This window comes from Erpetoichthys calabaricus, chromosome 17, assembly GCF_900747795.2.
Source record: "Erpetoichthys calabaricus chromosome 17, fErpCal1.3, whole genome shotgun sequence".
Lineage (NCBI taxonomy): Eukaryota > Metazoa > Chordata > Cladistia > Polypteriformes > Polypteridae > Erpetoichthys > Erpetoichthys calabaricus.
This window is the reverse complement of record NC_041410.2, coordinates 84,870,203-84,886,481: the sequence shown is the minus strand read 5'-3', so window position 1 is coordinate 84,886,481 and position 16,279 is coordinate 84,870,203. Positions and strand designations below refer to the sequence as shown.

Below are 16,279 nucleotides of genomic sequence, written 5' to 3'. Positions count from 1 at the left end.
GTCAGACTTGCTGATCATTTCCCAGCATCCTCTCAATTTACACAGCCGAAAATCGCTGCCATATTTACCAACTGCATGCCGACCTTCTTGCACCATCATGCTCGACCCCTTTTGTGACAGCCACTAGCCTGCTGAAGGGTTAACAGAGGTGCAGCCACTTCAGCTCTGATTTCAGCTCTTTTTCTCTTTTTTCTATTCGTTTCCATACATAAAACACAAAACACCAGAAAGACAAGCGTTTCTTCTGTTGCTGAAGTTCAAAGCATGCGTGTTCCTCATTCCTCATTGCTACTTTCTATGCATTGTCCTTCCGGATGAGGATTCATTGGTCGTCAGCTCTCATACACACAGAGCCCACCCCTACGACTAAAGATAAAATATGACAAGTAGGGTTTGTCACTTTAGGTGACCAGCATCACGGGGAGCTTGCCGCAGACTCACGAAGATAATGTAAATGAAGGTTAAGACAGACAGTTGCTGGAAAAGTTGCGTAGTTTAACATGGGCTTAAGCAGTTGTGCCCACGTCCTGGACACTTTATATCAGTGGCTACTTTCTGGGCTGTTGGTGTACAACCAAATAGCACATTTCCTCTTTCCTAACAAGACATTAGCAACCTCTTTTCTAGCACATGTGTCACCACAGAAATGCATTCATTCCTTCATTTTCTACTGCTTATCCTAAACTGGATCACAGGGGTAACAGTCTAAGCAGTGAGGCCCATATGTCCCTTTCTCCAGCCACACTTATCAGCTCAAAGGATGGGATCCCAAGGCATTCCCAGGCCATCTGGGAGATATAAACCTCTCAGCAGGCCCTGGGTCTTTGCCAGCGTCTCCTCCCATCTGGTAGTGTCTGTAAAACATCTACAACTAGTCAGAACTGGCATATCTGCAGCAACGGAGCCTAAACCCTGGAGCTCCAAGTAGGTGGAGCTAACTTTCTTGACAGTACTTGGCATGATTTGAGTCAAATAACCCTCCAATAACCCTAATCTTAAGCATAGTGTGAAAGGGGTGGAGCTCTGGAGGTCTACAGCTAGACTGCACTGGTGATCGATGGAGTCAGGGAGGTGACCAAGAACCTGATGGTCACTCTGTCGGAGCTCCAGAGGTCCTCTGTGAAGAGAGGAGAACCTTCCAGAAGGATAACCATCTCTGCAGCAATCCACCAATCAGGCCTGTATGGTAGAGTGGCCAGACGGAAGCCACTCCTTAGTAAAAGGCCCATTGGAGTCAACTCCACCTACTTGGAGCTCCGGGGTGCTATATAGAGATACAGTATATACTTGGAAGTGCTTCACAGAAGCCATATTGCTGCACTGCACTGCAAGTACTCCTGGGTACCAGAAGAACTGAGTCTGGCATCTCTGCAGCCAGGAGCCTAAACCCTGGAGCTCCAAGTAGGTGGAGATAACTTTCTTCACACTACTATGCATTATTTGAGAAATATAACCCTCCCACAACCCTAACATTAACCATAATGTAAAGGGGCGGAGTTCTGGAGGTTTACAGCTAAACTGAATTGGTAATCATTGGAGTCAACTCCATCTACTTGGAGTACCCATTGGAGTCAACTCCACCTACTTGGACTGCCCATTGGAGTCAACGCCACCTACTTGGTCAATTCCACCTACTTGGACTGCCCATTGAAGTCAACTCCACCTACTTGGACTGCCCATTGGAGTCAACTCCACCTACTTGGACTGCCCATTGGAGTCAACTCCATCTACTTGGTCAATTCCACCTACTTGGAGTGCCCATTGGAGTCAACTCCACCTACTTGGACTGCCCATTGGAGTCAACTCCACCTACTTGGTCAATTCCACCTACTTGGACTGCTCATTGGAGTCAACTCCACCTACTTGGAGATGCACGGTGGTATATAGAGATGCAGCATATACTTGGAAGTGCTTCGCAGAAGCCATATTGCTGCACTGCAAGTACTCTTGGGTCCCAGAAGAATTGAGTCTGACATCTTTGCAGCCTGGAGCCTAAACCCTGGAGCTCCAAGTAGGTGGAGCTAACTTTCTTCACACTACTATGCATTATTTGAGAAATATAACCCTCCCACAACCCTAACATTAACCATAATGTAAAGGGGAGGAGTTCTGGAGGTCTACAGCTAAACTAAATTGGTAATCATTGGAGTCAACTCCACCTACTTGGACTGCCCATTGGAGTCAACTCCACCTACTTGGTCAATTCCACCTACTTGGACTGCCCATTGGAGTCAATTCCACCTACTTGGACTGCCCATTGGAGTCAATTCCACCTACTTGGACTGCCCATTGGAGTCAACTCCACCTACTTGGTCAATTCCACCTACTTGGACTGCCCATTGGAGTCAATTCCACCTACTTGGACTGCCCATTGGAGTCAATTCCACCTACTTGGACTCCCCATTGGAGTCAACTCCACCTACTTGGAGCTGCATCGTGGTATATAGAGATGCAGTATACACTTGGAAGTGCTTTGCAGAAGCCATATTGCTGCACTGCAAGTACTCTTGGGTCCCAGTAGAATTGAGTCTGACATCTTTGCAGCCTGGAGCCTAAACCCTGGAGCTCCAAGTAGGTGGAGCTACCTTTCTTGACAGTACTAGGCATTATTTGAGACTAAATTGGTGTTCATTGGAGTCAACTCCACCTACTTGGACTGCCCATTGGAGTCAACTCCACCTACTTGGAGCTGCATCGTGGTATATAGAGATGCAGTATACACTTGGAAGTGCTTTGCAGAAGCCATATTGCTGCACTGCAAGTACTCCTGGGTCCCAGAAGAATTGAGTCTGACATCTTTGTAGCCTGGAGCCTAAACCCTGGAGCTCCAAGTAGGTGGAGCTAACATTCTTGACACTACTTTGCATTATTTGAGAAATATAACCCTCCCACAACCCTAACATTAACCATAATGTAAAAGGGCGGAGTTCTGGATGTCTACAGCTAGACTGAATTGGTAATCATTGGAGTCAACTCCACCTACTTGGACTGTCCATTGGAGTCAACTCCACCTACTTGGAGCTCCAGGGTGGTATATAGAGATACAGTATATATTTGGAAGTGCTTCACAGAAGCCATATCTGCTGCACTGCAAGTACCCCTGGGTCAAACTTGATAAAAGAAGCCCTCCATCTCATCCAGGGAGCCGATTTTGGGAGACAATGTGGAAGACAAAGCTCACCAATGGAGGAGTAGAGGCGAAGAAAGAAAGAGTGAAAAGAATTGTGCTTATGCTGATTAAGTGAAGAAGCTTGATCGAATGTTTTACTTTAAATAAAACTTGAGACTTGTGTCTATGCAGTTTTGTTGTCTGAGATGCCCTCACTTATCGTCACAACAGGTATAAAGATAAAACTGGATGAGAAGCATTCATATTCCCATTCTACTCGTAGAATACGTTGAGAACTCGCCATCCCTGAAGGCTCATCACCTTTCTATTTTTTCCCTCATTGTCGTTCTTAGGGACCCCAAACTCCCATAAGCTCCAGCCTCACGCCTCCTCTTTGCGTGTTTTCTTTCTCTGTTTTTTTTATTATCTTCAGTTCCATTATAGGTTGCCTTTTAATCTGCGTTTTGTAATTACAGGCAAAAGTGCCTCTTGGAAAAAAAAACTTTTTAATTAAGCATGTCATGTAGGACTCTGTAATCTACTACCTGTCAGCTATCTCCTTAGGGGGTTTATATCTATATACTCATATTTTCATCTCAGATCTCTTGTCTTTTCTCATCTCGGACCCATCAGTTCTACTGCGTTTTGAAATGTCAACCATTAACCCTTTGGATTTTTCTCTATCAAGTGAAGTTCCACTTTAAAACGCCGCCACTCCTTTTAAAATCCAGCGTATTCCACACCGGCTAAGACGACGTTTTGAACTTTGAAACAAAAGAAGTCAATCACAAGCTTTTGAAATAGTATAATGTGTGAGGGAGTGGCCAAAATATTAGAAACCCCCTTCATATTAGAAGGAGTTGGCCAACAGCCCCTACGCTCTTTGTCCCAGTCTCTCCAACCTCAACAGAGGATTCAGAAGGCATCACATTCTGCACACTTTATGGTGTTGTAGATTTCATTTTAAATGGATGCACTTTCCAGTTTTGCCTATCAGCAACCCATAATGACAAAGTGAAAACATCTCTTCAGAAAGGTTTTAAAATCAAAATCTGAAATCTCTCATTCGTAGAAACATTCAGACCCTTAATTCAGTAGAAGCCACTTTGGCAGCAACACCAGCTTCTAGTCTTCATGGCCAAGTCTCTACAAGTTTTGCACACATGGATTTGAGCAGTTTATTCCATTCTTCCTGGTATTCAGACCCTTAATTGGATAGTTTGTGGAATCCCCTTTGGTAGAAACTCCAGCTTTAAGTCTTCTTGGCTAAGGCTTTCTCGTCTGCCATCTAAACGTTACGGGGCTCCTTAACTCTGAATGATACCTCGTCCTGGGCGGTCCAGGGAGCAGAATTGGGGCAAAGTCAGTTGCCCTCACTGTACTGCAGAGGAAGAAAAAGACAAGACAGTTAGCAGCAGAGCACCCCCCCACCCCCATTAGCCCGAGTTGGTATCACATACCTGGTAAGAACTTGGGGGGTGGTCCTCCAACGTGCATGCATGACACCATCCAGTTTTTCCAACACAGGGTTGAGTTGGGGAGGCTGGAGCCTAACCCAGCAGCATCTGGTGCTAACTTGGGGCCAGCCTAGGAGGGGATGCCAGAAGAGACCCCCACACACACAAACACACTCATTCATATGGATTCACAGACGGCCACGTTGACACTCTACCTGAAGTGGTGTTACGGATTGTTAAAAATGTTTCTTGTTTTAAAGAAATTCTTCCAGTGCGTTGCTTAGTTCTCGGCCTTTGGAATGATTTTGTTCTGATCAAGCCAAGGTTTCTCCTCCGGCTTATGTTTACATTGTTTCTTTTGTTTTGTTCATTTTTATTATTGTTTTTTCATTACTTATTATATTTTTTATTCTGTTCATTTATTATCTGTCAAATGATATATTATGTCCATTTTCATTCTATTCAGTTATTATGTAGTGTCTTAAGTGTGTTTTGCAGTTCTCCTACTTTTAATGAAATTTGTGGGTGGATCACCCAAGAGGCGGGGCCACATGTCCATCACCATCAAGGATCCGCCCCCTGTCCTATAAAGGCTGGGTGGTTCATTTTGAATGCACTCTGGTGGATTTTGGTGAGATTTGTGAGTTTTGTATTTTCTTTGATTCTGATTGGCATCTCTCCACTATTTTTTTTGATTCTGTTACTTGGATTTTCTTGTGGATTTCGGATTGGGATTTTTTAAACCTGTGATCTGTTTTGTTGTACATTTTTCCTGTTCCTCCTATAAGCCCATCTTTTATAATGCTTCCTAGTTGCCTTGCTTCTGCGCAACATGGGGTTGATGGCGATCTCGTTTCGCTCGTGAAGCATCTCGAGTGTTTTCCGGGACATTTCCGAGAATGTTTCTTGAACTTTGATTTTGAAGTGCATTGGGGCCTGGTGTAGGCCGAAGCCTGTCACTCTAGTGCAGTGTTTCCCAAACTCGGTCCTGGGGAACCCCTGTGGCTGCTGGTTTTTGTTTCCAACCGGATTCCTAATCAGTGACAACACCTGATAACACTGATCTCATTTAATTAGATGTTTTTTTTTTTTGTTTTATTCAACATTCAGAAAAGCATAGCAGCATGATTTGTAAATTTATAAGACATTTAGAAATATTTCTGGTTTTGCTATAGATTTAAATGCTTAACTTTCTTTTGTTGATTTCATTATACTTTGCCCTTTCTCTGTGCAGTTTTTCCCCCTTCGTTGTATCTTAATAATGACAATTTAAAACGAGCAGATCAGACATCCAGGCAAACAACACTAAATAATCAAAGACTGCAACTACTTTAGAGTCAGACCCACTAATTAGTAAATAATGGATTAATTAAACAATTAGAAGACCTAGAAAAGTAGAATAAAAATCAAAAATACAGTACAGTAATCCCTCCTCAATTGCGGGGGTTGCGTTCCAGAGCCACCCGCGAAATAAGAAAATCCACGAAGTAGAAACCATATGTTTATATGGTTATTTTTATATTGTCATGCTTGGGTCACAGATTTGCGCAGAAACACAGGAGGTTGTAGAGAGACAGGAACGTTATTCAAACACTGCAAACAAACATTTGTCTCTTTTTCAAAAGTTTAAACTGTGCTCCATGACAAGACAGAGATGACAGTTCTGTCTCACAATTAAAAGAATGCAAACATATCTTCCTCTTCAAAGGAGTGCGCGTCAGGAGCACAGACGGTCAGAAAGACAGAGGAAAGCAAACAAATCAATAGGGCTGTTTGGCTCTTAAGTATGCGAAGCACCGCCGGTACAAAGCTGTTGAAGGCGGCAGCTCACACCCCCTCCGTCAGGAGCAGAGAGAGAGAGAGAGAGAGAGAGAGAGAGAGACAGATAAAAAAATCAATACGTGCCCTTCGTGCTTTTAAGTATGCGAAGCACCGTGCAGCATGTCCTTTCAGGAAGCAGGCTGCACAAAAGATAGCAACGTGAAGATAATCTTTCAGCATTTTTAGACGAGCGTCCGTATCGTCTAGGTGTGCGAACAGCCCCCCTGCTCACACCCCCTACGTCAGGATCAGAGAAAGTCAGCGCAAGAGAGAGAGAGAGAAAAGTAAGTTGGGTAGCTTCTCAGCCATCTGCCAATAGCGTCCCTTGTATGAAATCAACTGGGCAAACCAACTGAGGAAGCATGTACCAGAAATTAAAAGACCCATTGTCCTCAGAAATCCGTGAACCAGCAAAAAATCTGCGATATATATTTAAATATGCTTACATATAAAATCCGTGATAGAGTGAAGCCGCGAAAGGTGAAGCGCGATATAGCGAGGGATCACTGTATTCCTATATAACTGCTTGGTACATTTTAATATTTTTTTTTTTACCAAACTTAGTTTTCTAATTTCTATATTGTTCCCTAAACACAGAACTTGGGAAATATCAGTTCACTTAATTAGCCCAGGAGTTCGATTAAAAACAGAAGCTGATTGGAACAAAAACCTGCAGCCACAGGGGTTCCCCGGGACCAACTTTAGGAAACACTGATCTAGTGAAAGCCAGGCTGCCTTCTGGTGCATCTTCTGTGGGCAGGCTGGTAGGATTCAGGCTGGCTCAGCTTTCACTGGCTGTTTTTGAAGGCCTCACAGTGCCTTAGCCACTCTATGAGAGAAATCAGAACGTTTTTTAGCCTTAAAGACACATTAATTCAAGCCTTATTGTTTTATCGATAAGTTAGTTCTAAACCAGTATAAATACTTTTATCATTTAATTTCACATGTGGCCCATTGCTGTTTTATATCTTCAGCATTGTGTTGCTAGGACACACTACACTGTTGCTAGGGGCTGGTATCCCAGAATTCCCTAGGCATCACGCCAGGGCTGCATTCAGAGCAGCTTCAGAGATTTCCAATTCACCGCTCAAACATGTCATGTGTCAGATAAGGTTTCTCCCCTGTTGGGTTTTGTGCCTTTTTTTTATTCATATTTATGTTATTTATCGATGTAAATGTTACTGTTCTTTATTATTTGCTTTTTTGCCAATGCCTGCATTATGTTCCTTGAGTTTGGTGGGTGGTTCCCCAAGAGAAGAGACCACCTGCCAATCACCTGCAGGAACTTCCCTCTGCCCTATAAATATGGAGGGCCTCCCACAGTTCCTGGCGGTTCACTTGTATTTTGCTGTGCTTGGTACCTTTTGTGATTCCTGGGTCAGTTTTGGATCCTGCATTGGCACTGTGTTTGCTTTGTATTGCATTGCCTTCAAGGAGCTTCTTGTGCTGCAGAGCATTTTTGTTTAAAATTAATTTGTTTTTTGTAAAGATTCTTTGAGGCCTCTTTTATGTCTTGCCAGGGTTTTGACCTTAAATCCAAACACACCAGTGGGCAATATTGGAAATATTCATAGCACTTGGGATTCCCAGTTCATAAAAGAATAGCTTCAGTCTTTACACTCTTATTATTTTATATCTGCTGGGTGTCACAACTCATAGCTTTCCACTTCTTGACTTTGTTCACATTTTTAGCATCGCAATTTTGGAGACTACGTGATTTTTTTTTTCACAGAATGACTCCTGGTAGTTCTTGCCTGGACTTTAGTGCTTCGGTTTTAGCCACCTGTCTGCTTGGCTTCTGGACATCGGTCCTCATTACTGTTTTTTTGGAAACATTTGAATCCTATCGGTGTTGGACTTCCACATTCTCCCATACTCTGCAGGGGCTTTTCTTTAGGGGTCCATTTCTACTCAAACATTAGGTTATGGGATGTGATTTGAAAATTCTGAACTGTCCCCATGGGTGTCAGGGGGCCCCACCAAAGAACGGGCACATTGTCCAGCACTGCCTTCTGCATGCACTTTTTGGGAACGGAGATAATATATTTTCAACATCTCTAAGGTATCACGAATGAAATGTTGGGGTGTTAGAGCATGGAGTCCAGCTGTTGTAGATGATGTGCTGGAAATACCAGGCTTCAGCTCCGAAGGATTAAACACACAAACTACCATTGCATTTGAGCAAGAAATAAAGACATAAAAGAAAAAGAAACGTTTGGGTTATTAAGGGCATGCATGCTGGTTGCCATAGTGGCACAAGTCGTCCTGTAGAAGACTGGTGAGAAAATAAAGGAACTGAGGAGACGTGCCTACTGCCACCAGGGCTCAGGATTGTGATTGATGGCCAAAGCCCTGCAGGACTTGGGTTCCCATAGCAATGGTGGGGGCAGGAATTCAAACCCAGTTGGGAACCAAACAAGCAGTCCCATTGTGTGCAGTGCCACTTTACTGGAGATAACATAACTGCTTTCCCTGTTTTTATTACTGTAGGAAATTTCAGTTTTAAGTAGAATCCACAGGACTGGAACTAACGTTTGGCGTCCATTAGGGATGGTCAAGATTATGGACTCTTGGACTTTAAAATAAGTGTTCTGTCAAAAAATAGATTTATTTGTCTCTAGTGTTATATAGTGCCTTTCATATCTATCTATCTATCTATCTATCTATCTATCTATCTATCTATCTATCTATCTATCTATCTATCTATCTATCTATCTATCTATCTATCTATCTATCAATCATAAAATTCATTTCTTGTTACTTTAACTTTTTAATCTATCTATATGTCTGTCTGTCTGTCTGTTTTATCCTGCCTACTATACTAAAATTAATATCTATCTAGCTATGTATTACATGGTACATTTCATATATATAAATCATAAATTTTATCTATCTATTCATACATTATCCAACCCGCTATATCCTAACTACAGGGTCACGGGGGTCTGCTGGAGCAAATCCCAGCCAACACAGGGTGCAAGGCAAGAAACAAACCCCGGGCAGGGCGGCAGCCCACCACAGGGTGCACACACACACACACACACCAAGCACACACTAGGGACAATTTAAGATTGCCAATACACCTAACCTGCGCTACTGTGCCGCCCATCTATCTATCTATCTATCTATCTATCTATCTATCTATCTATCTATCTATCTATCTATCTATCTATCTATCTATTACATGGTACATTTTGTATATATAAATTATAAATCATAAAATTAATTTCTTGTTACTTTAACTTTTTAATCTATCTGTCTGTCTGTCTGTTTTATCCTGCCTACTATACTAAAATTAATATCTATCTAGCTATGTATTACATGGTACATTTCATATAAATAAATCATAAAATCTATCTATCTATCTATCTATCTATCTATCTATCTATCTATCTATCTATCTATCTATCTATCTATCTATCTATCTATCTATCTATCTATCTATCTATTGTGATAAACCCATGGCATCAATTAACCCCAAACCCCAAATAAAATCACATAAACAAAGTCCTTTATCAAATATACCTCCCAAAAGTTTCACAAATAATCACAAAACACTGGTCTTTTTCTCTCCACAATATGTTCTCTCACCACCGCACTGCCCTCCTCCATTCGAGTATTGCCTCTCTACCACCCAGCTCCGACTCACCTGAATAAGGGAGTGCAGTCCCTTTTATTACAGACCCGGGAGTACTTCCTGTGCCAGGGCGATTGCCTGATGGAAGTACTTCCAGGTCACACAGAAGTCCATTATTTGAGTAGGGAGCTTGTTTCCCTGGAACGCCCTCTTGCGGCACCCCGTGACCCCAGCAGGGCTGCCCTGCCAGATTACATTTCCCGGCATGCCCCACTGGCTCCTCACTGGGTGGGGATATCCGGGACTGCTGCCATCTAGTGTGCTGGGGGAATAACAGTTCCCTAGTGATCTCTCTGTTTCTAGAGGGGCTGTCCATCCATCTCTTCCTTCCGGGTCTGCTTCCTTTCCTGGTTGGGATGTCCGTCCAGCCCATGTGGCATCTACACTATCTATCTATAATGTTACATATTACTTTTCACATCTATCTAAATCTATCTCTCGTCGTTGACCAGGTAAAAAGACCAGTCCAGCAACGAAATGTTGGGGAGCCATCCTGGTTGCCTTTTTTAATAACTAAGACGTCTAACAGAAATGAACAGGCGTGCAGTGGTGCAAACGGAAAGAAAAACACAAATAGGCAGTATCGCCTTTCTAACAAAAGGGAGTTTTCAGGCTCCGTAGAGTGGTCACAAGTTCGGAGATCCGTCCTGTAGTTTTCTCTTCCCAAAGTGGGACGCCTCAGCTTTATAGTTGGTAGACTGGAAGGGGCCATTCAAGCCTCTAATGAAGCCTCCAACCCCACCCATGTTGGTGCCACTCAAGCCTCTAGTCCAATCAGGCTGCTGACTTCCTAGCCTCTAGCCCCACCCACACCACTGCCACGCACACCTTCAGCTCCACCCATGCTTCCACCGTACACAGACTGCCAGCCTCACACATGCTGCAGTAACACAAGCCTCTAGACCCACCCATGATGCTTTCCTTAAAATCTACAACCCCACCCTTGCTGCTGCCACTCAAGCCAATTACCACCCCCCGCCCCGACTCGGCCTGCTGCCACTCCAATCTCTAATCCCACCCAGGATGCTGACTCACAATTCTCTATTTCCACCCAGGATGAAGCCTCTAGCCACACCCATGCCACTGTCACTCATGCCTCTAGCCCCGCCCACACTTCCGCCACTCATTCCTTCAGCTCTGCACAGATTTCTGCTACTCAAGCCTCTAGGCCCACCCAGGATACTGTCACTGAAGTCTCTAGCCCCCCAACTCAGAGTGCTGCCACTCACATCTATGCCCCCACCCAAACTGCTGCCACTCAAGTCTTTAACCCCACCCAGTGTGCTTCTGGTCCTGCTTGTAAAGAGCTCTCTGTACTCTGTTCTAAAATATTTGTGAAATCTCAGTAATGGACACTGTGTAATCTATAAAACAGACTTTAAACATTTTGTTTTCAGGGACCACCCAGAAGTTTGATTTTCAGGCTTTGTATGGATATATGGTGGTGTTTTTTAAGGGGATTCTAGCCCCCCACCGAAACCTCTGTATTTCACACCTGTGGTGTCATCAGAAACTATGTGGTTCTGTCTAAGCTTTCATCCCACCCTCATAACAAACGTTGAAGCTGAAAAGTTACGCAAAATGAAAGATCTGAAAGAGTTGGACTCAAGACATTAAAAGTGGCTTTGACCCCTGCAGGTCTCCTTTTATGGTGACACTTTACGGTTTGATGAATGTGTTCAAGTTGAGGTGGTCTCTTGGGGTAGCTTGCTGGGTTTGTACCAGGTACAGTTATAAGCTCGTCTCCTTCTCTCCTTCTCTCTCTCTGTGCAGGGTGATATCCAGCAGCTGCTGATTCTGGAGGACCCCAAGGCAGCGTCCGAATACTGTGAGCACTACATCCCAGACTGTGACTCTCCGCTGCTCTACTCCATCCAGTCCCAGGACCCGGAGCCTGAGGTGAGAGCTGCCTGTCCTCGTTGGGGTCGGATTGTCCGCCTATGCTGGACCGCCCAGACCGAAGGAGAAGTCAGAAAGTCAGAATATGGCTGTTCTATAATTTAAAAAATGTAGGCTTCCCGGTTGATGATGTTTTTGGGGCTTGTGTGATTCTGGAATGGACATTGCAAGGTGCAGTCAAGCTTGTGGAGTAGAAGGTGCCATCTTTGTAATGGAATGTGTGTCTCATTAAATAATACAGTTTTATAATGTTATAACTACGGTCAGGTCAGGTTGGGGAGCATGCACTGGTACAGCACGTTACCGCACCCACCACATGACGAAACAGCTCAGGATCCCAATTGGTAAGCCCCTAGACAGACACTCGGTCCACTCCCACCCTACGGAAATGACCTCGACCAGGTGTTACGTGGGTGTCCACTTGGCCTGGTCCAGCCACTCAGGTCCTCAACAAATGAGGATACCGTGAGCAGGATCACCCTTGGGGAATGGCGCCACATGGCCGTAGTGCTGTAATTGACGCTCCTTCACAATGCAGGTAATGTGTGGGACTCCATGAGCAACACAAAGTCAAACCAGCGATACCCATGGACTCTCCATAGAGACACAGTAGAGAAGAAGTGCAAGTACAGGCCAGCAAATAATCCCCTAATGTACATCTGGAGGGCCATGCAGTGAGAAGGGGCTCACCTTAGGACCCTCATGAGCAGAAAAGTTATTAAATATGGAACCTGGACTGCTGGGAATGTCAGGCATGGAGGTGTGAAGGATGCATCTGCCCCTAAGGTGAATTTTACAAACTGGGGTGGTTTATTTGAAACACACACACACACACACTAATTTCCTGAGGGTTTGGAGTGTCCAGCACTTTTCAAAAGATACCTAATGATGGTGGGAATGACTCTTAAGTGTCACGGTGTGTTGGATTTAGGGAGCAACTAGAGGAATGTCAAAAAGAACCCGCCAGATGTAGCAGAACATGGCGCAGCATGTGACAAAACCAGCGAGAAGTGCAATGCCTTGTCACATGATGCCAATTTAGTCAGGCCTAGATAGCACCCACGAAATATAAAGTACAGCTGGATGAGAAAACGGGACATGCGGTCATGGAGATGACATTAGGAACCAAAAAGAAGCACATAGTATGGTATGCCTGAAAATGTAACACACATTTACATATTAGTGGAGGGCCAAGTAAGAAGGCAGAACAAATCCCAAAAGTGTGGGTTTGCCAAGCAGGCAAGGGGGCAAACCCAAATTAGTTTGCAAGAAAAAAAAAATCAACAGGCATACGATAGCACCTCCTAAATAAAAAACAGGTCATCGCTTCTTGTCGCCACCTACTGGCCCTTTCTAGTAGGGTCAGGTTTTGAAGGAATTCCAAAGGTCCAAATGCGATGCCACTTCCTTTACATTGTCCAAATCTGAAGGGGCGGGGCTTCTCAGGCACCACTCCTTTTATATTGTCCAGATCTGAAGGGGCGGGGCTTCTCAGGCGCCACTTCTTTTATTTTGTCCAGATCTGAAGGGGCGGGGCTTCTCACACACTACTTCCTTTATATTGTCCAGATCTGAAGGGGCGGGGCTTCTCATGTGCCACTTCCTTTACATCATCTGGATCTGAAGGGGCGGGGTTTCTCAGGCGCCACTTCTTTTATATTGTCCGGATCTGAAGGGGCGGGGCTTCTCACACACTACTTCTTTTATATCGTCTGGATCTGAAGGGGCGGGGCTTCTCACACTCTACTTCCTTTATATTGTCCAGATCTGAAGGGGCGGGGCTTCTCAGGCGCCACTTCCTTTATATTGTTTGGATCTGTAGGGGCGGGGCTTCTCACACACTACTTCCTTTATATCGTCCAAATCTGAAGGGGCAGGGCTTCTCAGGCGCCACTTCTTTTATATTGTCCAGATCAGAAGGGGCGGGGCTTCCCAGGTGCCACTTCCTTTATATCATCTGGATCTGAAGGGGCAGGGCTTCTCAGGCGCCACTTCTTTTATATTGTCTGGATCTGAAGGGGCGGGGCTTCTCACAAACTACTTCCTTTATATTGTCTGGATCTGAAGGGCGGGGCTTCTCACACACTACTTCCTTTATATCGTCCAGATCAGAAGGGACAGGGCTTCTCAGGCGCCACTTCTTTTATACTGTCCAGATCATAAGGGGCGGGGCTTCTCAGGCTCCACTTCCTTTATATCATCTGGATCTGAAGGGGCAGGGCTTCTCAGGCGCCACTTCTTTTATATTGTCTGGATCTGAAGGGGCGGGGCTTCTCACACACTACTTCCTTTATATCGTCCAGATCTGAAGGGACGGGGCTTCTCACGCACCACTTCTTTTATATCATCCAAATCTGAAGTAACAGGGCTTCTGAGGCGCCACTTCCTTTACATTGTCTGGATCTGTAGGGGCGGGGCTTCTCACACACTACTTCCTTTATATCGTCCAGATCTGAAGGGGCGGGGCTTCTCAGGTGCCACTTCTTTTATATTGTCCAGATCAGAAAGGGCAGGGCTTCTCAGGTGCCACTTCCTTTATATCGTCTGGATCTGAAGGGGCGGGGCTTCTCACACACTACTTCCTTTATATCGTCCAGATCATAAGGGGCGGGGCTTCTCAGGCTCCACTTCCTTTATATCAACTGGATCTGAAGGGGTGGGGCTTCTCAGGTGCCACTTCCTTTATATCGTCTGGATCAGAAGAGGCGGGGCTTCTCAGGCGTCACTTCCTTTATATCGTCTCCTCAGGGGGCTATTTATCAGTGCTGCCCAGTGCTTGAATGGGAGACCAACCAGGAAAGCTTGGGATGTTGTTGGAAAAATCATTGGTTAGGTCAATGGGGTTGGGGGACGGGGGGTTGGGGGGCTGTGTGTGGATCCTAATGCTGCAGTGCAATGCCAGGGACAACATCCTGAAAAATGGTGCTGTCCTTCAGATGAGACACAAAACCGAGGTCCTGAGTCTCTGTGATCATAAAACATCCCTGGACATTTTTCACAAAGAGTAGAGTGTCCCCCCGCTATTGCCCACCACGGCCTGACCATTCTGGCCCCCTAATCAACCTCTGTCCCTTATTAGCTAATTATCTTTCTCAACCCTTTACCACCTGATAGCTAATATGTGGTGGGTTAGGGTTAGGATTAGGTGTTAGGGTTAGGGTGAAGGGCATACTGACGCAAACATGACTGCCACCTCATCATCCAGGTGGATGCTACACATTGTTGGTGGTGGACTTGACTCCCCCACTGTCTATGTAAATCAGTTTGTGTATTTAGAAAAGTGCTATGTAAATGTAATTAATTTAAAATTATAAATGTGTGACTACAGAGAGGAAGAAATTATGTGGAGACACATAAGAAACATAAGAATTAAAAAAGAAGATGCCAAATGCCAGTGTGGCATAATCATAATCAATGGGCTTTGATCACCTACTGGGAACCACAAAGAAAACCTGAGACGGAATGCAGTCGGTAAAATACAAAAGAATTTGGTCTGTATAGGAGAGTGAGTGCCCACGGCCAACTTGGCATTCTCTGTGGCACTGTAGAAATACAAAAAACTGAGACAAGGATATTGGAGAAACTTGAACACGGGTCAAGTTGAGAGGCTGTTGCTTCTTGACTGGACTGTCTTGGTTTTGCATTTGCTTCACCCAGTCTCGCATAATGCAAGCTTGTGCCAACTTCTAGGACACGTATGCCACTTTTCAAACCTGAAAACTGATGTTTGAGACTAAATCAAATGTTGCTGTCCCATTTTCTTTTGGATTTTGCCCGCCATGTGGAGTTGGGGATGACGTGAGAGTTGGCCTTTAGATGCCAAATCTGAGTAGGCGAGGTTCTTGCGCCATGGGGGCAATGGATAAACAAAGGGTCATTTTTGTTCTTGTCCCAAGCAAACAGAACAGAGACGTGGGTATGGAGAATGGGCCTTCTATGCCCTGCTGCGAAAGACGCTTGACATTTCTCTGACATTTAAGTGCATGTTTTCTGGGGAGCTGTGACTGTTCAATTGTTCCTGCTGGTGTCATTTTGAAGGTGGTTGTCTCCCTCTTTTGGGGTTTTGGTGATCTGGGGTTCTGTCGCGTGTCTTGTGTCCTTTAAATGTCCACCGTGTGTCTCCTCTTGTCAGCCTGACAACATGCAACTCAAGTCCGCAGGCTGTATCACCAGCAGAAAAAGCAGAAAAGTTCGGAAAAGTCTGAGAATAAGGGACACCAAGTTTTGTCCTGTTGATCTAAATTTGACTATAATTGTGGGAATTTCTTTAAATTGTTAGCAAAAAATTATCAAAAAAGTTTTACAGTATGCCTAAGAAATAGGGGCACAAAATAGTGGCTGTCTGCTCTTTAACTT

General features: G+C 44.6%; 1 protein-coding gene across 4 annotated transcripts in view; it reads left to right on the top strand.

Annotated features, from left to right (window-relative positions):
- Nucleotides 1–16,279, top strand: part of LOC114667466 (collagen alpha-1(XI) chain-like) — a 377,917-nt gene that overhangs the window by 109,009 nt on the left and 252,629 nt on the right. For all 4 annotated transcript variants that reach the window (XM_051920865.1, XM_051920864.1, XM_051920867.1 and 1 more), the window contains exon 5: nt 11,798–11,923. In XM_051920865.1, the coding sequence (XP_051776825.1) occupies nt 11,798–11,923 (126 nt within the window). The remainder of the gene's footprint in view (nt 1–11,797; nt 11,924–16,279) is intronic.